At 45.8% G+C, this 24,212-nt stretch overlaps 1 protein-coding gene across 3 annotated transcripts in view; it reads left to right on the top strand.

Moving 5' to 3' along the window:
• Positions 1-676: 676 nt before the first annotated feature.
• ARID1A (AT-rich interaction domain 1A) overlaps positions 677-24,212 on the top strand; it is a 68,676-nt gene continuing 45,140 nt past the window's right edge. For 2 of the 3 annotated variants that reach the window (XM_025278665.3, XM_025278663.3), the window contains exon 1: positions 678-1,903. In XM_025278665.3, coding sequence (XP_025134450.2) covers positions 758-1,903 — 1,146 coding nt within the window. In that variant the 5' untranslated portion in view covers positions 678-757. Of the gene's footprint in view, positions 1,904-24,212 lie in introns of all 3 variants that reach the window. The other variant, XM_044938088.2, reaches the window with a different exon arrangement.

Raw genomic sequence — 24,212 nt, 5'->3', positions numbered from 1 at the left:
GCCAGGCGGCCGCGACGGCTCTGGGTAAAATGGCAGTGCTGAGCCTCGTGTCGGAGTGAGGGGGACTCGGAGGAGAGTGGGGCGCTCTAGCCGCTCAGTCCGGCCGCCCGCCCGCTCGCCCGCCCGCCGCCGCGCAGTAGCCTCGGCCCGGCGCCGCGGCCGGGGAGGGGAGGCAGGGCGCCCGGCCCGGCCCACGCTCCGACTCTGCCTGCCGGCGCCCGGGCTGCTGCCGCGCGCCCTCCAGCCCGCCCGTCCCGGGTCCCCCTCCCCCCGCTCCCTCCCTCCCTCCCTCCCCGCCCCCTCCCCCTTGCCTCCCTCCCTCCCCTCCCTCCCTCCCTCCTTTCTCCGGCAGCAGAAAGCGGAGAGTCACAGCGGGGCCAGGCCCTGGGGAGCGGAGCCTCCACCGCCCCCCTCATTCCCAGGCAAGGGCTTGGGGGGGAATGAGCCGGGAGAGCCGGGTCCCGAGCTTACAGAGCCGGGAGCAGCTGAGCCGCCGGCGCCTCGGCCGCCGCCGCCGCCTCCTCCTCCTCCGCCGCCGCCGCCAGCCCGGAGCCTGAGCCGGCGGGGCGGGGGGGAGAGGAGCGAGCGAGCGAGCGAGCGAGCGCAGCGCAAAAGCCGCGGAGCCCCGCGAGGCCCGCCCGGGCGGGTGGGGAGGGAAGCCCGGGGGGACTCGGCCCCGGGGCGGGGTGGGGTGGGAGGGGGGTGAGAGAAGACGAAGACAGGGCCGGGTCTCTCCGCGGACGAGACAGCGGGGATCATGGCCGCGCAGGTCGCCCCCGCCGCCGCCAGCAGCCTGGGCAACCCGCCGCCGCCGCCCTCGGAGCTGAAGAAAGCGGAGCAGCAGCAGCAGCAGCAGCGGGAGGAGGCGGGGGGCGAGGCGGCGGCGGCGGTCGCGGCGGAGCGCGGGGAAATGAAGGCAGCCGCCGGGCAGGAAAGCGAGGGCCCCGCCGTGGGGCCGCCGCAGCCACTGGGAAAAGAGCTGCAGGACGGGGCCGAGAGCAATGGGGGTGGCGGCGGCGGCGGAGCCGGCGGGCCCGGCGCGGAGCCGGACCTGAAGAACTCGAACGGGAACGCGGGCCCTAGGCCCGCCCTGAACAATAACCTCACGGAGCCGCCCGGCGGCGGTGGCGGCGGCAGCAGCGACGGGGTGGGGGCGCCTCCTCACTCAGCCGCGGCCGCCTTGCCGCCCCCAGCCTACGGCTTCGGGCAACCCTACGGCCGGAGCCCGTCTGCCGTCGCCGCCGCCGCGGCCGCCGTCTTCCACCAACAACATGGCGGACAACAAAGCCCTGGCCTGGCAGCGCTGCAGAGCGGCGGCGGCGGCGGGGGCCTGGAGCCCTACGCGGGGCCCCAGCAGAACTCGCACGACCACGGCTTCCCCAACCACCAGTACAACTCCTACTACCCCAACCGCAGCGCCTACCCCCCGCCCCCCCAGGCCTACGCGCTGAGCTCCCCGAGAGGTGGCACTCCGGGCTCCGGCGCGGCGGCGGCGGCGGCCGCCGGCTCCAAGCCGCCTCCCTCCTCCAGCGCCTCCGCCTCCTCGTCGTCTTCGTCCTTCGCTCAGCAGCGCTTCGGGGCCATGGGGGGAGGCGGCCCCTCAGCGGCCGCAGGGGGAACCCCCCAGCCCACCGCCACCCCCACCCTCAACCAACTGCTCACGTCGCCCAGCTCGGCCCGGGGCTACCAGGGCTACCCCGGGGGCGACTACGGCGGCGGGCCCCAGGACGGGGGCGCCGGCAAGGGCCCGGCGGACATGGCCTCGCAGTGCTGGGGGGCTGCTGCTGCTGCGGCGGCGGCGGCTGCGGCCGCCTCGGGAGGGGCCCAACAAAGGAGCCACCACGCGCCCATGAGCCCTGGGAGCAGCGGCGGCGGGGGGCAGTCGCTCCCCCGGACCCCGCAGGTAACACGGCTGAGTGGGGTGGGGGGGTGCTGTGGCGAGTGGGGTGGGGGGTCCTGGGAGTGGGTGGCGGCGGCGGGGAGCGGGCCACGGCCGTGGGCTACCCCCAGTCTGGGGCCCCCACTGCTGGGGAGCTGCCATTGTCTCGCTCTTTCTCTCTTAAAATGGCTGCCCGTCTGCCTTCCTCTCTTTCCCTCCTTCAGCCTTTGTGTGGGGCTTTCCTTGAGGTGTCCGCTCCCCTCCTCCTCCTCCCCGGGTCCCTTCCAGCTCCGGGGGGTCTTCAGAGGGGTGCGGAGCCGGGTGTGCGGGAAAAGGGCCCGGCCTGGGCTGAGGGGGTGTTGGGGGCTCAGGTTAGGGGTGTAGGCAGCCCTCGGAGGTTGGGAGTTGAGTGAACAGTTCTCTGCTCACCTGCCGCTCCTCTCTGCCCTCCCTACCTTCCTCTAGGCCGGTCCCCATCTGTGCTTTCAAGGAGGGGGCCCCTCGGGCTCGGGGGGGACCTCGAGGGAGGGCAGGGGCCTGCTTGGGAGCAGCTAGAGGCCGGCTTCGGTTCACCCTGGGCAGCCCGGGTCGTCTCCTGTCTTAGTCTCTGTCGGCCCAGTGGCCTGGGCTTCTCCCTGGAAGTGCTGGTAAACAGCTGAGTGATTGGAGTAGTAAGTGCAGATTGCTTTGGTTTGGGATTTGAATTATGGAGGTAAAATCCTTCTGTCAAAGCCAGGAGACAGTTGGTCTTAGGTTGACATCCTATCTGTGATCTGATTGGCTCCCCATCTCCTGCTCTTGGCCATTTATAATTGCCTCTGATGTAATGGTACAACAATCCTGATGAGCTCATAAACTTTTACACTCTGCTTTTCTGCCAGTGATAACCCAAACCATCGCTGCCACTATCTGCCTTTTATTCCAGAGCTGAAATTGGCTGTGACCTTGAGGAGGGAGGTTTAAGCAGCAATACTGTATCAGCAGGAGCAGAGCCCCAGACAGGCTGCCCTTGTTACATTGTGCCCGGAACAAAAGAGGAGGCAGTGGCATTTTGCTTGTACCTTGGATTTATTTTGCTTGTTATGTTTTATGCAGCCTGAAATAGATTCTGTGTTGTCCGAACAGTAGCTGAGTTTTTCTCTACAATGGGTTTGCTGTTTGTTTTGGTTTTGTGACTTTCCTGATGGTATAAATGACTTCTTTGATGGCTCTGAAGATGCGTTTGTCTTGAGTAATTTTGACCCTGTTCGCTTTGCAGAATTGAAATAATTTTACTGAGCTTTTTATTGAGTGGCAAATGTGGGATCTTTATCAGAGGGGGTAAGAGAAAACTGAGAACTGGAGGCTTTCTGAGAGAGAATTTCACATTTAAGTGTTCTAAGGAAGGCTGGCGTCATTCTTTGTTTACATGTTGAATCTTGTTAACACTTTCTTTTGTTAATTAAACTTTGGGAGAGCAACTTATTTTAAAGGGAAGGACATCTTTCATGATCTTGAGAGGTACTGTTTCTTAAAGGCTTGGTTTGGTGAAATTTATCATTTGTTCCTGGAATCATTTGTTCAGTTTTTTTCTCTGCATTTTAAGTTCCATTTATTTCTGTCTTCCAAGATAATAAAAATATGACCTACAATGATACTTAAGATTTGCTTAGAAATTACAACTTTTAGGTATGTTTCTATGCATTCTGCTTTATTTTGCTCTTCTTCCTTCATCGTGTTCTGTCTTCAGTGCTTTGGTCAGGAATATTGGGTGTTCTATGGAGTCATCTTTTCAAAGCAAGGGGAAAAGGCTTGATCCTTTTTCATGTTTGTCCCTCTCTCAGCAGTACCCAGTTGTACCTTTGTCCTGTGAGATTTTATTCACATTTTGTTCACTTAGGCGGCCTAATTATATATATATATATATATATATATATATATGTATATATATATTCCCTCCCCATTCTAGAACTGCTTTTCCACTGTTACTTGGAGCTGGGATTTTTTTAAAGTAGTTGTATCAGATAGCAGGTTTAGAGGTCTGTGCCTTGACTCCATGTCTTCCATGATGTCCTATATCTGGGCAAGAAATAGGGAAATTTTAAATTGGATTCCTAGTGTCTGGAGGATAAATTATGTTTTAGAACATCCTCTTGTCTCTGGGTCATTCTATAGTTTATATCGCTTTCCTCTCATTTCCCCCTTTATTTGTGGAGGAGGGGGAAAGAGGGCTGAGAAATTTACCTTTCTTAAATCATTGGAGAAAAAATTTGGGGCAAGTCAAGGCTCATTTAAAAACAAAAATTAATTTGAATTCTTTAAGTTTGGGGATATTCAGGCAAAAAAAATTTTTTTTTAATTAACGTTTACCATATAGCATTTTCTGCTTTTCAGTCATTAAATATTTGAGCATTCTCTATGTACTTGGTACTATGTTCTATGCTGGGTAAAAGGTGAGAAAGTAGATACAGTCCTTGTTTAGAAGCTTGTCTGTGCTGCCTTTGGGCAAATTTTCTGACTCCCTTTTAACATTACCAGGCTTAGCACCTCACACAACATAGATTCCTGTTGGATTTCAGTTCATTTGCTTATTCTCCTGAGACCCACAGCCATGGGCTTGAGAGCGTTCACTCTTAGGAGAGACAGTGCAACTTCCAGTTTTGTAGGTTGCTTCAGATATGTCATCTAGATGAAGGTTGTAGGTGGATAGATTTCATACTGAATTCCTTTTTGCTACTTAAGGATAAATTTCTTGTCAGACCATGATGGCCTATTCTTAACATTGTTAAATAATAAGATATTGCTCTGTTCTTTTCTTACCCTCAGTCTTGAATTAACAGTTTTTTGTAAATACTTGATTAACACATCTAAGATAGTAATGCTCTCCTTTGACTCTGCCTTTTTGAAAGAAAGATTAGATAAGTGTGTGTATTGTGGCTGTGTCTTTTCACAGGAGCTGGAAAGATCTCAGCATACAGAATTTTCCTTTAAGCCTTTCCATAAGTAAAATTGTATCTCAAAGAGTTGTATCCTGCTAGTAGTGAAATACTTTTCAGTCACCAATGTGACTGAACCTCACTTAAAGCTTTTTACTTGGGATGCTTTTAGCTACAGTACCTTGAGAGTAGTACCAGCTCATCAAAGTAAAAAAAATCCAATAGAATATGTAGTCCAGGATCAAAGTGAATTTGATTGTAGAAGCTTGGCTGTTAGTTCCTGCTATGGAAATATCAAACGGTACTTCCGACTCCTGGGAAACAAACACGGGAATCCTAGGCTTATTATGGGAATGCCTACTGGCAGAAATTCTGGGCTGGCTGAAACACAGGACTCTTGGAGTTCTCTCAAGTAGGAGGGATCAGGGTAACCACATTGAGACAGCACTTAGTTGTAAGAGCTTCATGTGTCTCTGCTCTCCACGAGAGAACTGGGGGTAATGGAATGGGGTTGATGGTGAGAGAAGAGAGAAAGCCGTCAGGACCAAGGCTGGCTTCTTTGTAATGGGCCCTGTGGGGACTTTTTAAGGTTCCTTCCTTTGTGTGTGACACAGAGTTACCATGACAAGTGTCACCTGCTGTAACAAGATGTCCTGGATTGCATTAAACATTCATATGTTAGATTGACTCCTGTAGTATGTGACGTCTCTAGCAAGCCTTTTACAAAGTTAGTGAACCTTTTTTGAAATGTGGAAATCAGCTAACAAAGTAATGGTCAGGGGCTTTTCCCATCCCCGTCCCTCAAAAGGTGGTATTGATTGGCTACAAATCCCAAAATTCTAGAAGGATCTGAAGCATGCAAATGTGGTATTCAGAATAAATTGGCACTGAACAGTTCTTTTCTGCCTGTGAGCTGGAGTGATACCTTGATGTCCGATATGGAGTCCTAGATTCCCTTTGCTTTTCTCTTGAGTTTTTTCCTGGTTATATTGGTCATTATCATTACTGTTGTGCATCGAGTTGCGTGTGGCACAGTAGTGAGGGGTGACGAGCACAGGACTTGGGAAGAGAAGCTTTGGCTCCATATGTAGACCTGGATTAAGCTGTGTGACTTTGGACAGGGCATTTGCCTTCTCTGGTTCATTTTCTCTTCATCGGACTGCATGACCTTCTTCTCTGATGCTATATGTATCTGTCTGTGCTTCCATACCTGGCTTGTTAGGAGGGCAGCCTCTTCCTGTACCTTTTTCGACAGGGATCCAGAGACCATCTTTCTTCCCCTGGGCTCATGGAACTTGAGGCTGTTTTCTCTTGAGGATTTACAGGATCAGGCTCTAAATAGTTGGGTACCACTGTGTCTGTGGCCCTTCGCAGAACCCTACCAGACTCCTTTGCTTTGAGACTGTTAATCTGTTTGTCATTAGTCATTCCACCTGGCTTGTGGTATTAAAACACTAAGTAGTAAATGAAAAAATTAGGCAGACTTCATTAAAGCAAGACTTGAAAAATAGTTCCTTCAAAATCTCCACAAGACGATTTTGGAGGTAGATTAGGAATGGAGTGAGGAGTGGATGTTCATAAATTGAATGTTAACACCGTATCTTTTCTGGGGCAGGATAGGAAGGTGGGGAGAGGCAGCATTAAGCTCTCCAGCTTCTTCTGGTGTTTGGGCAGGTCTAGGTCTGGTTTGGGCAGTTGGTTGTAATCTGAGTGCCTGAACTTGCCCTGTAAGTTTTGCTGAGAGAGGAGTAAAAGTTCCTGAGACTGGAACAGGAACAGGAAAAGCTTAAGTGTTTCAGGGTCAGCTTCGTAGGTGTACTGCTTTCTCATAGCCCTGGTTTTGCTGTTGTCGTTGTTGTTTTTAAACCAGGTGGTGTGGTTTGCAATTGGTCCTGGAGATGCTGTTCTCTTAGGTGTTCTCCAGTGCCCCTGAATTTCCGGTCTTTCTCCTCTTGGTTTAGCAGTTAAAAAGTGTAATTTAGGCATCTTAGAGGGGTGCTAGAAGGAAGCTTCCCTTTATGAATGAGGGAAAGGTGTTTGATAATTCTCTGCTTGACACAGCAGCTTCTTCTCTGAAGGAACCAAATGTTTCAGAGCTTTGTGTAAATACTTGCTGAGCTGTCAATATGTACCCAGGAGGTTTCTGTAGTAAGATGTAAACGGCTCTATAGAATGTTTGACAGGCAAATTAATAAACAGTTTTCAAGCAAAGATAATGCTAGTTTCTTTTCACGTGGTGGAATAAAATAACACTGAAGAAAAAGACCTGGGGATAGAGAAGAGAGAGTGATGTGGGGAGTGGGGGTGGAGGTGAGGGCAGGGAGCATGGAGATAAGAGATGATCTAAAAGAGTTTGAAGTGAAAAGATGATGCCATGGAAGAGAAGCCTCCTGGCTCCGTGCTAAGTTCAGGACACGTGGAGCCCTGTTTAAAATTGATTGCAGTTCATAGTGAAAATAAACAGAAGTTTGGAAAGAAGGACCTAAGTTTCAGTCAGTGAATTAAGTGTGCTTCTTAAACTTTGTTTATGAGACTGTGAGTTTTAAATTTAAAGCCTTGTTCTTTCAGAAAGGTTTTGTAGTTTGGTGAGGTGTTTTTAGGGCTGGGGTTTGCGTTTTTAGAATACTATAAAGAGAAAAAAAAGATACCACAACTTCAGTGTTGTCTGTCCCAAGCCTCTGTTGTGCGTTGGCTCTCAGGATCATAAGCCTACTCCAGGGGCTGTGTTTGTTTATGTAGTTTTTACTGGACTCCTATGCATCACTTATTTATATATGAAAATTAATGCCCCAGGTTTCAGTACAGTGTTTGGGGACTCAACAAATCCTGCCTGAAGGGTTATGTGGGTAGATTCAATTTTTGTTTTTAAAATTGCCATTTTAGGATTAAACACGTTTCTGGGTTGTTTTAGTGAAACATCTTTTTTATGGAGGAGGAAGTATTTTAGAATTGTTTGAACTGTCTTCTGATCGTAATCTCCCTTGGTGGTCTTGTGAGATGACTGGATTTACTTTCTCAAAGTCCCTTTTCAAACGTAATCCACTAGCTCTGACACCAGTTTTCTTCTCAAGAAGTGTTTTTTAGACCAGATTCCTGGAAGTGCCTTTTTGACCCAGCATAGTATCGATAGTAGGGAGTATGAATGTAATTATGGCTCTGACCATAATTTTTAGTTAGGTTCAGCTCACTTACCAAAGACTATCAGCTTGTTTTAAAACAAGATACAAAAACTTGGGTTGACACTGACATTGGTTATCCAGGCCTTTCCCAGTATGGTGGTAGGGAGGGTCTTAGAACTTCAGGTTTGTTGCTAAGAGCCTGATTTCTAGCTCAGGGAGGTCTGGAGTTTCAGATGAGAGTGGGAAGTAGCTCTGTGTGAACATATCTACTAGATACTAGGGAGGGACTTGAAAGATAGAGGCAATATCTGCTTCAGAGGAATTTAGTTTTCTTGGGAAGCATGCTTATGTGCACACATTTGGAAAACTTGCAGAGCAAGGTTTTATAAATGGATATAGACCAAACTAAGTGTATGGCCTGAAGGAATCTGGGAATAAGGAGCTATGAGACTTGGGCAGAGTAAACCTGGGACAGCTTTCAGAGGCAGTGATTTATGAAGTTAAAAGTCCAAAAAAGGAAAGTTAAATTACTAATTTGCTTTTTCATAGTGCTACTCTGAGTTTCACAGGCTTTACAGAATCCAAATTACACATCCATCCCCAGACCTGTAGTTGTCTCATTCTGGTGACTTTGGGGATTTGGACTGTAACCAATTCCATGAAAGAGAGTGGTTTCAGGGTCTTAGTGGTTCCTGTGGTTACGTGGGGCCTTTAGTACAACCTGCCAAGTTCTTGGCCAGTTCAGGGCCTCTTTTGTAGTAATTTTGGGTTTGGAAGGTTGTGTCACCTTCAGAGTTGTGTGCCCTGGACGCTTCAGTGTCCGTGGTTCAACTTTGGTTAGAGAACCTGAGTTTTTTCTTTTTTGGCAGAGTTACTTGACCTTTCTTAAAACAGGAGCCATGAGGTACCTGTCCAGATCTTAGACTGCTGCTGTTTTTGAAGATTTGGGAGCCATGCTCAAGCTGAGTTGCTTGGATCAGACCTTATATTGAGGGTTGTTGGATGGGTAAACCTGCATATATGCAGTTTGCCCATCTGTTCACAGAAATGGCCTTCAATATTGTTTTTGACTAGGTTGGCTGTGGCCAAGAAGCTCCTAAATGCTGCAAACACATGCTTATTCCTTATAGGAGCCTCTTTAATGTAGTAATTTTGGTTTCTCTTTACCTGCTGGTCCATGTGTGATTGGATCACAAGCAATTTTTGGCACTTCTCAAAGGGCTCTAAGTAGATGCTTAACAGCTAAAGGTACATGGAGGATCCAGTGCCAGGTTACTACAGGGCTTCCACCTGGAGGAGGACGGTGGGTTATGCTGTTCGCATGTAAAGTTGTATGGAGTCTTGAATACAGATTCTAGTTTGGAAATATCTCGTTCACCACCTTTTCCTGGCCGTTCTGGCATTTTGCAAAAGTGAGTTTCCAGCAACTTGGAAATGGGCACAGTGGTTCAGCAGCAAGTTTGTAGGGGCTGAGATGAACTCCTCAGTCAATCTGGGTTTTAGAAGAATCCAAGTTAGGGTGAATATTGGCTTAACTGTCCTGAGTATTCTTCCTTGAACTCACTCTTCCCCCTGTTTAAATGGATGGCATTAGTGAATTTGAAGGGACATCTGAGTGAACTTTTGTTTATTTTTGTTAGTCATTTGTGCATACTAGAAGATGGTCTTGAGACAGGTTGAATCTTTATTTCCCAGTGGCGTCTGCATTTTCTAAGGGTGGACTGCAGTGGGAGGAAGTCTGATGCCAAGAATGCATTCCAACATGCAGCCGAGTAGGAAATTTGATCCCTGAAATGTTGACTTAGTGTTGGTTATGGTACATATTAGAAATCACTCAGTAATCCAGGACAGATTTTTGTCGCCCTCCAGGAAGTTAATGTTGATATGAAATACTAAGGGGCTTTTGGGCACTGGGCTGTGTGCTCTTCAGGCCCAGAGTTTCTGCTTGAATATGAAGAGGAAATGTGCCATGTGCTCCCCCCCCCCCCCCCCCCCCCCCCCCCCCGGCCTTTTTTGCATTTGGGCTTCCTTATGGCTTCATTGCTTCTGGGTTCCCAAGTCTGCAGTGTTAGATATTAGACTTCCTCTTCCCTTGGCACTGGCGCATTCATGATTTTTTTGTGGCTCTTCACCAGCAGCCAAGAATTTTGTATGCGTTTCCCTCTTAAACTTGTTAGCTTTCAGCTTGCTTGTTTATAGACATCTCTGTTAAAAGGAACTCCCCCTTCAAGATCTAGCAGCAGCATGACAGCAGCAGGGGAGATGAGGGACTGGTGTGATATCAGTCGTTTGAAAACCCATTTGCTGTGTGCTTAGTGTTTTTTATTTTGCCTCCTGTTTTCCTTGAGGTCACAACTTGCATGAGTGCATCTGGATCCAGCTGTTTATTCTCAACTGACTGGTGCCTGGTGTACTTTGACTTTAAGAAGAGTGTGAGTTCAGCCACGTGGTAGAGGATTAAAGGCTACCTCGTGCTGGGTGCTTCCTTTTAGAGGAAACAGATATGTCTTTGGGCTCTTCTTGCCCAGTGATTTCCCCTGTCTCTTGGGTAGACCTTATTACTGCTTTCTGCTGTTCTTAAAGAAGTCACCTGAGCAGAAATGCTGGAAATAGGTTACTGTTTGTTACTGCATCTTCTCTGGTGAATACAGATGGCATTCTCTCTCGCATTTTGGACAAGATTCTGTTCTGGCCACAAAGTGATGGAGTTTCATGAGCATTAGCCTGCCTTTTGTTTCTAGACTTCTAACTTTTTTACTTGTTTAGGAGTCTGGGCTGCCAAAGTTATTATAAAAGATTTGGGGGTCACTTCTATAGTTAATGTGTCCACAGTTTTGTCCTGGGCCAGGGATAGACCAGGGACCTCACTGAGTTCCGTGTTTTCTACTGATGGCATGTCAGAGGTGACTATTAATGACAATTACCGTGTCTTTGAGTACTTACTGTGTGCTAAGCACTATGCTTGCGTGTCTCCATGAATTTCTTCATTTAATCTTCAAAACCCTGAAAGGCGGGTTCTAATGTTACTCCTCCCGCTTTACATACAAGAAAGTAGAGTAAGAATGAGAAATTTGCCCTAGGGCAAAAAAACTAGTAAAAGGTAGAGTTCAGATTTGAATCTAGGTTTGTCTGATTCTCCAGAACTATGTAACATTATAAAATACTGTTTGCTTATCCAAAATAAATTATTCAAGCACTAGAGCTTATTTTTTCAATAGTCTAGAACTCTTACATGGGGTGAAAGACTGAAAAGCCTTTAGTTACAGTTGACATTATGCCAAGATTTCTGTCCCATCCATCTCTTCCATTTAGATTTTTATTTAGGTTTCTGATGAATGGCTGTATGATACCAGTGGTAAGAATTGGCAGCATTTGGTCCTGAGGCCCTGTTCTCTTTGACAGTGGGGGTGGAGGTAGGATTCAGACTCAAAGATAGAAACCTTCACTTTGATCTAAGTGAACATAACTTGCATTATGAAAATGTTTGCCGAGTGATTTTACTTTCTAGAACTTGGGGCACTCACTGGAGAGATGAGGATTTTTGTCTTAATTTTCCACTTCAAGAGAGTGAACACATAAAGGTTAAGTGCCTCACAGTTTCACGTTAGAGTCAGTTCTGAAATTGAGGTTTAAAGTTCCCTTAGGCTGTGTGACTTTATGCAGGTCACTTAACTTCTCTGAATCTGTATCCTCAACTGTGTAAGGAGGAAAACTACCTGCCTTGCAACTGTAGTCAATGTTAAATAACATATATGAAAGTATTATTTTTTATCAACTGAAATTTGAACACAACTCCTAGTTGGTAGAGGCCTCTGCTTGAGAGGGGGTAGAATTGAGTGCTTAAACACAGCATTGATCTTTGCTAAATTAAAAGCTGTCCTGTAGTATTTAGCTACATCTGAGTTGTATTAATGCTAAAACAACAAAACCCCAACAAATGTTGTTAAGCATCTGTTCTAGTTTGATAGGTACATTAGTGCAGTGGTTCTCAGTGTCATCCCTAACCGTCCGTCATCACCCAGCACTACCTGGGTCCTGTTTAGAAGTGCAAAGACTCATCCAGACCTGCTGAATCTGAAGCTGTGACAGTGTGTTTCAGTGAGACCTCCAGGCCACTGTAGTGCATATTCAAGCTTGAGAACTGGATTTATGCTCATCTAGGCTACAGAGTATACCTGAATTACCTGAGGGGCTTCTTCCAAATTGTACCAAAGGCTAAAATGTTTCAGATGTATCTGCCCCTCACATTGTGTTCAAAGTGTGTTATTAGTTAGAGAAAAGTTTAAAAGTGCTTGGAGTTGGGGGAGAAGAAAGGAAATACTTTTTTTTTTTTTTTTTTTAAGAAAATACTTGTGATATACATAGTATATTTTCTACTATGCAGTAATGACAAACTCTGTTTATAGGACCTAGGGCCTCCCTGCCTTCCATTTCTTTCTCTTCTAGCTCTTTGGTGGCATAGCATGAGGATAATCTGAACCTGTGGTCTGGTTGGTTGATGAAGGTGGAAAAGCTCATTTTAGGATAGTGACCTATGGTGGTCTCCAAGTATGACCAGTTAAGAAAACTGCCCAAAAACTGATTCTTGAAAATGCTGCTCAGAGGCTAGTATGGGAGCCTTAATTAAATGCTACGATAACCTTTCAGCTTGTTGATGGCCAGCCGATCTGAGAATCTGTTGGTCCCTGAGTAGATCATTCTTAATAACTTCCCTCTATCTCTCATCCCTGCCCCATTGTCCCAGTGGCCATCTTGAGTTTTGTTGTTTTTCCTTTCCTTGTGTCACTTGTTGTCAAGTCCTAGTAAATAAACCCTCTAAGAAGACTCCTGACAAGTTACCAAGTGGATGAGGTCTCTTTGAGTAATGGACATTTGAGCCACGACCTGTCCCTCGTTGTATGTCTTAAAGATTGTGCTTGGCACAGAAATGGTCAGATAATAAACATTAATAATGGAAAGACCAAGTGGAGAACCAGTGCTTTAGTTCATGTGGGCTTTCTGAAAACCCTATGTGGTTTCTGAATCCTTCCCATTAAAAATAAGTTAACTGTACCAGACCACTCTTCCCTCCTGCCTGAGTAGGGAAACTGTGATCGCTGTGACCCGGCTGCGATGAAGGCAGAGGCTTCCAGGAGGCAGTATGTTGACAGTTTGATCTGTGAGTTGATATTTGTATGTACAGATGAATACTCTGGCAGGGAGTCATGTGCTCCGTGTGTGTTTCTGTGTTCTAGACTCACTGTATCATCCCTCTGCCATTTAGCTTTATTTTCTCTCTGTTCTTGCTTTCTTGCTTTTTCATTCTCTCCTTTGGTGTCTAACTCTGTTAGTAGAATGCAGAGCACATTGGGAGACATCAGTAACTTTAACACATCAGAGCTGGTAAAACGTCTTACAAGAACTGGAGAGGCAATTTGTACCACTTTCAGGTCAACATCGTTTAAGTGAAGATTCCTGGTGTCTGCTCACCTCTGTTGGAATGGCCTGGCTAACTGGAGGCAGGATGTGCCTTTGTCTAATTAACTAATAAACCAGAGTTCCCTAGGTGATCTCTGCCTCTTCTCCTTTCCCACTTTGTTTCCTTTGGTCTAGGGATTGTTTCTCAGCCCTCAGTCTGTTTGGGGGGTTCTGTTGGTCTAGGACAGATTTGTAACATTCTTGTTTTTCTTTCTAGTCTGTGATTTCGATCTTCTGCTTTCCCAGTGCAGCTTTGAATTGGCTTCTTTAAAACCCCTACATAAAACCTCAAGTGACCAATATGTGGTCTCATTATGGTATTTTGGGTTAAAATAAAATGAGATTGAGATAGCTGTGTTCACCCACCCAGACACATTTACCAAAGGGAAATTCTGTGTGCCTTGAATAAGACAGTCTCAAAAGAGTCTGTGAGCCAAAACAGACTTGGGGGTGGGGGTATGGATAAATATTAGCTAGATTTCCATAGCTTAGCATGCCAAGTAGCCATCCCAATTTGATTATACTGGCCAGAGATAACAAGAAAGACAGCTGGTATCTTTGGTCTATTCTCATGTATTTCTGGTATAAATGATGAAGCTAGGCTCTTTATACATTTGTGTGGACAGTAGTGTAGAGGAGGTTGGTACCCAGGTACTTTTGGAGCTCTGAAGAGAGAATTGGAGAATCTATAGGAAGGACTCTGGTTTTTCATTTGGGGAACTAATGACCTTTAAAAAGCCTGATTTGGAAGCATCTCAGAGTATTCTTACCTGGAGAATCCCAGGGACAGGGGAGCCTCGTGGGCTGCAGTCCAAGGGGTCGGTGAGAGTTGGACATGACCAAGTGACTTCCTACTTTCACTTTCCACTTTCACGCATTGGAGAAGGAAATGGCAAGCCACTCCAGCGTTCTTGCCTGGAGAATCCCAGGGACGGGGGAGCCTGGTGGGCTGCCATCTATGGGGTCGCACAGAGTCGGACACGACTGAAGCGACTTAGCAGCAGCAGTAGCATCAGCAGCAGAGAATGAGATGGCATCACCGATGTAATGGACATGAACTTGGGCAAACTTCGGGAGATGGTGAGGGACAGGGAGACCTGGTGTGCTGCAGTCCATGGGGTCGCAAAGAGTCGGACACGACTGGGTGACTGAACAACAGCATAATCTTAATAAATTGGCTGTTGCCTCAGCCATTCTTTAATTTATTTTATTGTACCTGTTATAGTCCCAGTGGACGTAGGGGGACCAAGGAAAAGGCTGGCATTTTTGGAGAGTGGTCCAAGGCAGCCCTAGGAATTAATGAAATAGTGATATGGCTGCCTTTTCTCAGTATCTTTATCAAAAATATAGTACTTAGTTGGATTGATGACAGTCAAAGCATGATGACAAACAGAATCCCCTACTGCATGTAAGTCACGTTCCTACAGCTAAGTGATGTATCACAGATATCTTTTTTAGTAAAGAAGAAAAAACTGGCAGAATGTAGAACTGTGTACTCAGAGTTTAGGATCTTTTTATATAACCCATGCCAGATCAGTCCAACTTTGGAGATAAAAGGAATAGGGGGTAGGGAGGGGGTAAGAGAGCTTTTTAAAAGAGAAGGCAAGAAGGCCTTAAAGTTTTTTGGTTAAGAACGGTTTTTGCCTTTTTTTCTTTGTTTCTGAGCAGTTACCCACAGAGCAATTTAATACATGGAAGAAAGAGTAGTATTTTAGAAACCAGGTCAAAAGAACTAGGTGTGATTTAGAAGTGTTGTCCTTACTGAAAAGTTGATAGGGACTCTCCTGGGTAAAGCTCCGTTTGTAAGGTTATGTGACCCTTGTCTCTCCAGGTATCCCTTAAGTGTACCATATCAATTCATGATGAATGACAAATAGATAGGGAAGAAAATGTCTTAAAAAACTGCCCCTCTTGTTTGGGCTTGTGGTCCATCCACACTAAGGTCCTTTCCTGAGTAGAAGTACCAAATGATGGCTTGCAGGAGGAAATATATTTTTTCTGATGTCAACTCATAATACTTAGTGTGGGTAGCAAGATCTGTACATTAAGTTTTTAATTATTAAGCATGTACTGGGGATACAGTATACCAATCTGCCTTCCTTGTATATCATCAAGATTTCTTAGGCTTTGATCATGTTTCATTTCTCAAGAATTTTCAGGATAAGAACTTTTTTTTTTAGCTCATTTAATTGTCCAGTCCTGTTACTGAAATTGTCTCATTTAAAGCATACAATAGTTGGGACTTGCCAGTGTAAGAAGTCTTGCGGCAAAACTTTTTTTGAAAAACCTGTATCTACCTGCCATTCAGCAATTGCTTACAGTAATGCAGCAAATATTTAATAAGCTTCTACAGTGGATCAGGCACCAGGATTCTAATGCCATGGAGTACTTTCTAGAAGGGAAAGATGTATATATATAAATAACCACAAATAACTGTATAATTGTGATTAACACACTGGGAAAGTACACCTTCAATAAATTATCTTCCAGCTATTTCATAAAGTAAATATTTAATTTATGATTATCTTGGCTAGTGGGTGACTTTGTACTTGGGATGGGTATCAGTCAGTTCTGATTCCCTTTCCCTCCACTGCTCCCGAGTCAAGTGTTCTCAGATTCGGCTTGTAATGGGCCAGAGTCCATTGTTTCTGAGGCTCTTCTTTGTGTGGCAGTGCATAGCAGGACAGTTGGCATCCTGCTCCCCAGGTAACAAACGCCAGTAACGCCACAGAACTGCTGCGATAACCAAAAAGGCACTTTCATACATTTGTTTCCAAACGCTTCTCAGGGGCTCGTGTTGTCCTGGTTGAAAACCGTTGGACTTTACTGTCAGGATTCTTGGAAGGAGCTATTGAGAAATTCCTTTGGAAGAACACACTGAAAGTAGGTGGAGCTTGAGAATTGGACTGGTCAACCCTTTGGTGTCTGGCTTGTGTGCTTTTGTTTTTTAAGTAGGTATTTTGAAACCACTTTCAGCTCCATTCTGTTTTTTCTCCTGTTGAGGGTGTAGAGAAGGAAGTAATTTGTTAACTTCTAGTTGACCACTTTGGGTTTCTGGTCTTGAGTGTGTGGGACTGGACCTTAACTACTCTGGTTTCTAAGCTTTATTGCTAGAAATTTGGGATTTGTGTAGATGATAATAGCTAAAGTTAAGTTTTGGAGGATACAGCAATCATTTAAACACAGATACATGCTTTGTATTCTAGCTTTGTAGCTTATATATTCTAGTCTAGGGTATAGACATTAAACAAGATAAATAAGTAAACTTTAGCATATAGTATGCTTAGTGATATGTGCTCAGAAGCAAAGTTAATCAGGGGTCAGCTGCGAGAAGTGTGCTGGATTGAAATTTTAAATAGGTGCACCAGGGGAGGTCAGTTTGAAGTGATATTTTATGTGAGAGAGCTGTGCTAATACCTGGCAGGAGAAAGAGTATTCCAAGTGGAGAGATGAGTGAGTACAAAGACTCTGAGGCTGGAGCATGTCCAGCTGGTTTAAAGAACAGTGTCTTGTGTTGTTTTGTTTTAATAACTTATTTCATTCAACCCTGAGGGTGCTGTTACTGTCATCTCTATTCTGTTGATATAGAAACTGAAGGACAGAGATGTTGAAGGCAGAGCTCTTAGGACTGACCGACCTAATGTTTAGCCAAAGCATTTCCTCTCAACATGAATGCTGGTAGGAATTGCCAGACCTGCAGAATCCCACTTTCTCTTTCACAGTCTCCTTTCTTTTCCTCTTAAAGTTGGTAAGTGTGTTTTACGTACAGGTGTCTTATGTTCCTTCCCAGAGCTTATGTTCTACTCTAGGGTATAGACAGTGAACAAGATAAACAAGTAAAGCTTGTAGTAATTGTTAGTAATAGGTGCTTAGGTGGACAAGACAGTCAGGGATTGAGTATTAACAATTTGGGGAAATCTTAGCTTTGAGAGTGCTGCTTACTTGGGAATCTGAGTTCTATTCCTGGTTTTGCTCGATTGGCCGGGCACTGCCCTCTTCAGACCATTGTTTGGCTAAGGAAAACCGAATGTGCATCTGAGTTCTCGAGGTGCTCTGTGCTGGAGATGGAGGCGATTTGGAGGGAGGCCATGGAGCCCAAATGCTTCCAGACTGGACCTGAGAATCGCCTGAAGAGATTCCTGGCCCCATCCCAGAGCTGCTGGTTCAGAATCTGGAGGGCAGGATTCTGGTATGCAGCTGAGGAGGTTAAGGTGCGACCTGGCTAGCACCTGCCCCTCTCCCCCCAGTTGGTCAGAGAGCTGGGATGGAAACCCAGTCGTTCAGTCTGGTGTACTCTTTTCACCACGTTGAACTGCTGCCTCACTCTTCAGATTAAAAAGTTGTAAAGAAGGGGATGTTTAATTTTATCAAATGGCATTTCATTCTTGTTTAGTTATTGCCTTGGGGCCTTGTGTGTCTACATGCTCAGTCGTGTCTGACTCTTTGTGACCCTATGGATTGTAGCCCACCAGGCTGTTCTCTCCATGGGATTTTCCAGGCGAGAACACTGGAGTGGGTTGCTATTTCCTCCTCCCGGGGATCTTCCCGACCCAACCCAGGAATCAGACGTGTAACTCCTGTGTCTCTTGCATTGGAGGTGGATTCTTTTCCACTGAGCCGTCAGGGAAGTCTTGTCTTGGGGCCTCACTGTTTTATATATTTTATCCCTGTTTTAATGGTACCTTTCTCAAGAGAGTGTGTGTCTTTCTTAGAGGTTTTTGTAATTCAGTGGAAATTGGGAGAATTTGGTTTGCTAAGTTTGGTGTTTCAAAAAAGGGATCATTTTTGGAAGACCACTTTCTCTGTGAAAGGTGGCTAATGAAAGTGCTCTGAATGAGAAGAACTTTATCATTTGTTGGGGAATTTATTACTTTGATGCTCTAGCTGCTTTATTTGAAGGCCCTTTCAGGAACCAATGAAGACATAAAGATTTATCAGCCACCTGGTTGTGGTTTTTCTGTCATATGCCTCTTTTGGATGGACAGCTGTGAGGTGGTTATTACAGTTGGCTCTCATGATCTGAAGATTCAATGACTTTCCCGCTCTGGTCTCTCTTTTCTGCCTCGAGTGAGGTTGTTTCTTTTAATCCCCTGATCTTCTGGTTTGGAAGGATGGAGCACAACAGCCTAAATACCTCCGAGCCTGGACAAGCCAAGCCTCCTGTCACTTTTGAGACAGTGTGGGTTGGAGGGTCCCTGAGTCTGTTGTCTGGTTGCAGCCCCTCCTAGGGGTTCCATGAGGTTGATGCTTCAGGCGATGTCTTTGAAATGCGCTCTTACTTAAGGCTGCAAAGAGGAATGTGCCCTGATCTTCAGGAATCACTTCTGGTAAACAGAATGGGGGTAGGTAGAACTTTTCATTGACTTTGGATTTTTTATTTATATTCATTGTGAACATGTACAGAACTTAGAAAGAATTTTTTTTTTTTAAACTGTCTCTTTGGAGTGGTAGTTGTAAACTAGTGGTTGGTAATTCCTCTCACACCACAGGCGTATGACCAGTTTGTTGAGAACTTGAATGAACTAGAACTAAACTGAAAGAATTTTCAGTCTCTTGTGAAGTAGAAAAATGGGGTGTGATTCTCAGGTTATGAATGATAAGACATATAGGCTAAGTGGGTTGATTTCCTGGGTTAGGTATGGGTAGATTTGATGAGAGATTTTTATTATCAATTTAGATTCAGGAAATCATCAGTGAATGCCTCTGGTGAGACCAGATAGGAAGTAAAGAATCTCTTACTGCCCTGGGTCACATTATTGGTGGGGAAATGACTGCTTAACTGCAAGACAAAACGAAAAGGAAGGAATCTCCTTATTGTTGGAGGCAGCATCTGGGATAGAACTAAATAAGCAGGTTTCTGGGCAGTTTCTCCGTGATTGGGGTTGGGCTCCTAGACCAGTCTTCAAAGCCTTGAAGTGTGCTGGAGAAGTGAGAAAAGACTGGATGAGGATACAGATGTTTGTGTGGCTGGGGAGGGGAGCACAACGAGAATGATTTATGCTGGTCAACACGTGTATCTCGGGGTGCAAAGGGTGGTTCTGTTTATGGAAGTCTGCTCAGTCCTTCCTTAGATCTGAGTGGGGCCACGTGGAGCTTGTGGGGAAGCCGAGAGACCTTAACTTTTTCTACTTGTCCCTGCCTGGAATGCTGCTCAGTAGGGGAGGGTCCCAGCCGGGAACTGGATCAACAGCTGCGGCCCGTCCCTATAATCACAGGAAGCTGAGGCCGGGTGCCTTTGTATGGGAGCTCCGCAGCCAGACAATAGTTTGTGCTGGCGGGGCCATGTGGCGCGTCACGTGACCTGGGACTGTTTTCTGCCGGGGTCCTTACCCATCTGTTCTCTCGGCTCTTTCTGGGTTATCAGGCGCCAGTCCAAGTCCTCCCAGGCAGCCAGCTTCATGGCCAGAGATTACGAGCACTAACCTTCCTGGCAGGGGCGGTATGGCTTCGCGTTTATGCAGATTAGCCATGTGTTTCTCACTTCAAGGCGTTCCACAGGAAAAGCCTTTTCCTGTGTTTGGCTCTCAGTGGGCGGTTCCCAGCTTACTGTACTGGGACTCAGCAAGCAGCAGGCGTGCACGAGAGGGATCACAGTACACTGGCCCCCTCCCATTCCACCTCCAGTGCTACGTCACCACAACACAACCACTCGCGCTCTCATACTGTTGGTGTCATTCATTCGGTGCCAAGATTGCTTTAAAAAATTCCCTTGGCCCCAGTTCAAACAGGAGTACAGCTGGGATGTGTTAGATTTTAGGCAGTCTGCCCTCAATTTGAGATGAGTTATAAATAGCAGTGCCGACTTCCTTAACTACCGCTCTCTGAGGTAAAATGCAGGTTAATTACTGTGGGAATCAATTAGGGGGTTCTTTCGGTTAAAGAGCCAGGGATGCTTTTTTTTATTGTTATTATTAAAAGTCATACAACAAATCTGGCCAGGAATAAATTTGAAAGCACAAGGAGTAAGAAATGATATTCTAGGTTTCTGCCGGCCCCAACTAGTTGGCATTTAGGGTGACAGGTCGAGTGGCAGTCAAGACTTCTGCTTGCTGATGGACGCATTTTGTGGCAGCCCCCGGCCCATCCCTCTCTGATCACGTTCTTGCTGGTCCTTGGGTACTAAATCTGGCTCCTTTGGTTTGCTGCCTGGTCACTTCCTTTCTGCATCTTCGGATTGGGACTGAAACCTGGAGCTTTTCTCAGTGGAGCTTTTATTTCAAGAAAATTAAGAAGTTTCTCTTTCCCTTTGCCCCTGCCATGTGGTATGGTGTGTTTTGATGAATTGTATATCGCTTGGTAGTTGGGTCCTTGGTCATGCCCCCTCTACTCCCTTCTGAATCAGTCGTGATCACAAGAGAATTTGGAAGTCAAGTGTGTTATATCTCAGCAACCCCTTAGGTTGTTATGGCTTCCTTTGGTGCAATAAGAAGTTGTAAGGGATTCCGTTAGCCCTCTGATCTGGTGGGGCTTTTAATTCCATTTGCTTAGAGCAGGGGACTCTATGCAAGTGGTGAGTCTGTAAGTGGTTTGTTCTGAATATATTCAAAGGGTCTAGCCTGCCAGGCATCCCTTTCCTTTTGATGCCCCTAAACAGCATCTTTTGATGCACTTCATTTGGCAGGCAGTTTGTAACACGTCCAGTGATCTGGAAAGAGATAAATGGTGAATGGAGATGGGGTTTTTCTTATGGCTCTTTTCCTCTGTTTTATTTTTATTTTTATGAATGCAGGAGAGTATATAGCAGGGGGGCCCCGACCTCCCTGATCAAGGGGGCAGTATTTTCCTCTCAATTATGTGTCTTTGTGGCAGAGCCTTTGCTTTTGAAGTGTAATCACAGTAATCTACCCCCGTGGTTTCCCATTGAAAGGATTTCCTCTCCTTCTCTCCCAGAGTGGAACCTCTGGCTCTTTGGTATTTCCCATCCTCTGCCTCTTCCTGGGTGCCTGCAGACTGCTGATACTGGTTTTTCTGTCTTGCATGTAGTAGGGATTTTTTCTGGTCTGCAATTGCTACTTTCCAATAAAACTGATTAGTGAAGATTTAAGGCCCCCTTCTCTGTTACAAAAGATTGGAAGATGACATTTCATCTATAACTGCAAGTCACAAATCTTTAACAATGGTTTTAAATGTCAGAGGTGTGAGTTCAGTCTCTGCCCACCTCCCCTCCTCATGTGAGCAGATATTTAACTTTCACATGAGACCAGAGTAATCTGATTGAACTGAATACATTTTAGTTTGCTAAGCTGCATATTCTGTTGAAGGGAGGGGGTTCAGAAATCTCATGTCCAGGAAAGGGAAATGTCTTCATTTCATTTTTTTTTAAGAGTAAGAATTTCTTTAACTTGCATTTATTTTTAGTCTGCAAGGAATTTCTTAATGGAAGAATCCTTGAACCCTTTATTAACTAGCCCCTACATTAGTAGCTGTCCTTAATTGGGAGTGCCTTCCCCCTGATGTGAGAGAGGAAAAAGTAAGTTGCCTTTAGCCTTTTTGTTTGTGGATGCCTGTGTAGTTTGATGGCCTCTCTGGTTATAGGGTGGCACCCAAGATTCTCCTCAGAAATGTGCTCATTCTCTTGGACTGCTTGTTCTCCCCTCCCCTCTGCTTTTTCAGTGCCATCCCCATTTTCTTCTGCCCTCAGAGTCATAACCTGGTTTAGGGTTTAGCAGTGCCCCTGGTCCTTTGACTCGATGGTTAAATCTAGGCGTTCCACCCATGGTATCCTCTACCACTTCCTAAAGAAAGACAGCCTGGCACATTGAAGTTCCTGAACCCTAGTTCTGCAGATGGGGTCTTGGGGGGACTTTGAAGGTAAAATACCTGGTCTCTGACTTCCAAGAACTTAGCCTTGAGAGGTGCCGCCGGTTAGCTGGACTACTAAGTGCTGTAGCCTGTGCTTCTGACTGATTTTACAGCAGAACCTTTAGAAATGTGAAAGAGCAGGATGTGCTAAAGAATTGGGAAGTGGCTTCATGTTTAAGGGTTGAGTTTCTGCTGGTGGAAGCCATTGTGGGCAGGAGGGCGGGGCAGGGTACAGTTGCGTGGAGCTGAACAGTGGAAAGTTTGGCATGAGCCTGAAAAATGCGAAGAAGTGGAGCACACTGTGGCGGACTTTAGAGCCAGGCAGAAGCACTATTTATCATTATTGATAATAGCTACTATTCATCGGGTGTTTTAAGTACCAGGCACTGTGTGAAGTGTGTTATGTGCGTTTTAGATAAAGAACTGATGTATTCAGGGTCAGACAGTGATAGAGTTAGGATTTGAACGCAAGTCTATCGATTTACTATGTTCTTTGCTCTTTCCATTTGATACTGTACATGATGTAGTAGGTAGGAAGATTGGAGCTGTTGTTGAGCAGGGAGAGGTGCAAATGATTTGTGAGTGTTGTTCTAGAACTGTGCAGTCCGATATGATAGCCACCAGCTACATGTGGTTATTTGAATTTAATTAAAAGTAAATAAAAATAATTCAGTTCCTCAGTCACTCTAGGCATATTTGAAGTACTTAATAGTTATATAACACAGAAAATTTTATTGGGCATGCTTCTCTAGATCACTGGTTCTCAGCTAGTAATATACATTAGAACTGGGGAATTTCCTGGCGGTCCAGTGATGAGGACTTGGCACTTTCACTGCTGTGGCCTGGGTCCAGTCCCTGGCTAAGGAACTAAGACTAAGGTCACTCAAGTTATGCATCTCAGCATGCGTGTGCAGTCCAGTGTGCACACACTGGAATCATCCAGGGATCTTAGGGGGTTTGAGGGGAGGGAGCCCAAGGCTTTCTGGACCCACTAAGTTGAAATCTCTAGGGAGAGGCCCAGGCATTTGTGAAGCTTCCCGGAAAACTCCAATCTGTAGCCCTGGTTAATAGCTGCTGCTCTAGAAGCTCCATAGTAACCATGGTAGTGACTGCCCCTTGTGTGCTGGGGAGGCCTAGACTGACAGAGATGCCCAGAGTGGGCTGGTCTCTGTTCAGCACATGTAGTCTCTTCACCTGGGGGCCGCATGGAAAGCAGCTGCAGTCTAGGATAAATGAGAATCTCCTTGTCATCTGCAGCGTGTTGTGGCTATTAAGCCCCAGAGCTCCTTGTAAGAGAGAACGGTGATATTTTGGCTCCATTGCCAGGTGTGTCTGGGGAAGATCACATGATATTTATTACTCACTGGTACAGTTGTTGAATTTGAACTTCCCAAAAGAATGCATGGAGCTCCAAAATTATGATCGGAAATGTTGTTGGAGCTTCTGATACCGAGGCTGGACTGGGCAAAATTGTTCAGTTATGGTTGTTGGAAAGAGCACTTTAATAATACTGATAATGTAATAGTGATTTGGGACATGGTTTTACTATGATTCTTATAATAGCTTAGAAACTTGGAGAGTATTCTCATGATCCGTGTTACCTTTAAGGCTAAGATTTGAGAGAGCTTTGCTTCCACTTTTTCTCTGTTGATATTTAGAGGAATAGTCTCTGTGGCTTTTTAATCTTAGCCATTTTCTTCAAGACAGCTCAACTTCCTCTAACATAAAACACTTAAATGTAGTATGCCACCAAAAAAAAAAGGGATATGTACAGAGAACCAATTACTTGAGTGCCCCCCTCCCCTTATTTTGGAGGGTTTTTGTTTTTGTTTTTAAGGCTAAAGTAATATATGAATTAGAGAGTAATAGAACCAGAAGGGACCCTTGGTGTAATCTCGGTCAGTGGTTCTCGATCAGTGGTTCTTAAGTGTGGTAGTCCCTGGACCAGCAACATCAGCGTCACCTGAGCGCTGTTATAAATGCATATCCTAGGCCCAGCCCCAAACTCCAAAATCAGACTCAGGGAGTAGGTTCCAGCAG

This window comes from Bubalus bubalis, chromosome 2 (assembly GCF_019923935.1).
Source record: "Bubalus bubalis isolate 160015118507 breed Murrah chromosome 2, NDDB_SH_1, whole genome shotgun sequence".
NCBI classification, from domain to species: domain Eukaryota; kingdom Metazoa; phylum Chordata; class Mammalia; order Artiodactyla; family Bovidae; genus Bubalus; species Bubalus bubalis.
Note: the sequence above shows the minus strand (reverse complement) of the source record. Positions and strands in the feature narration are given on the sequence as shown.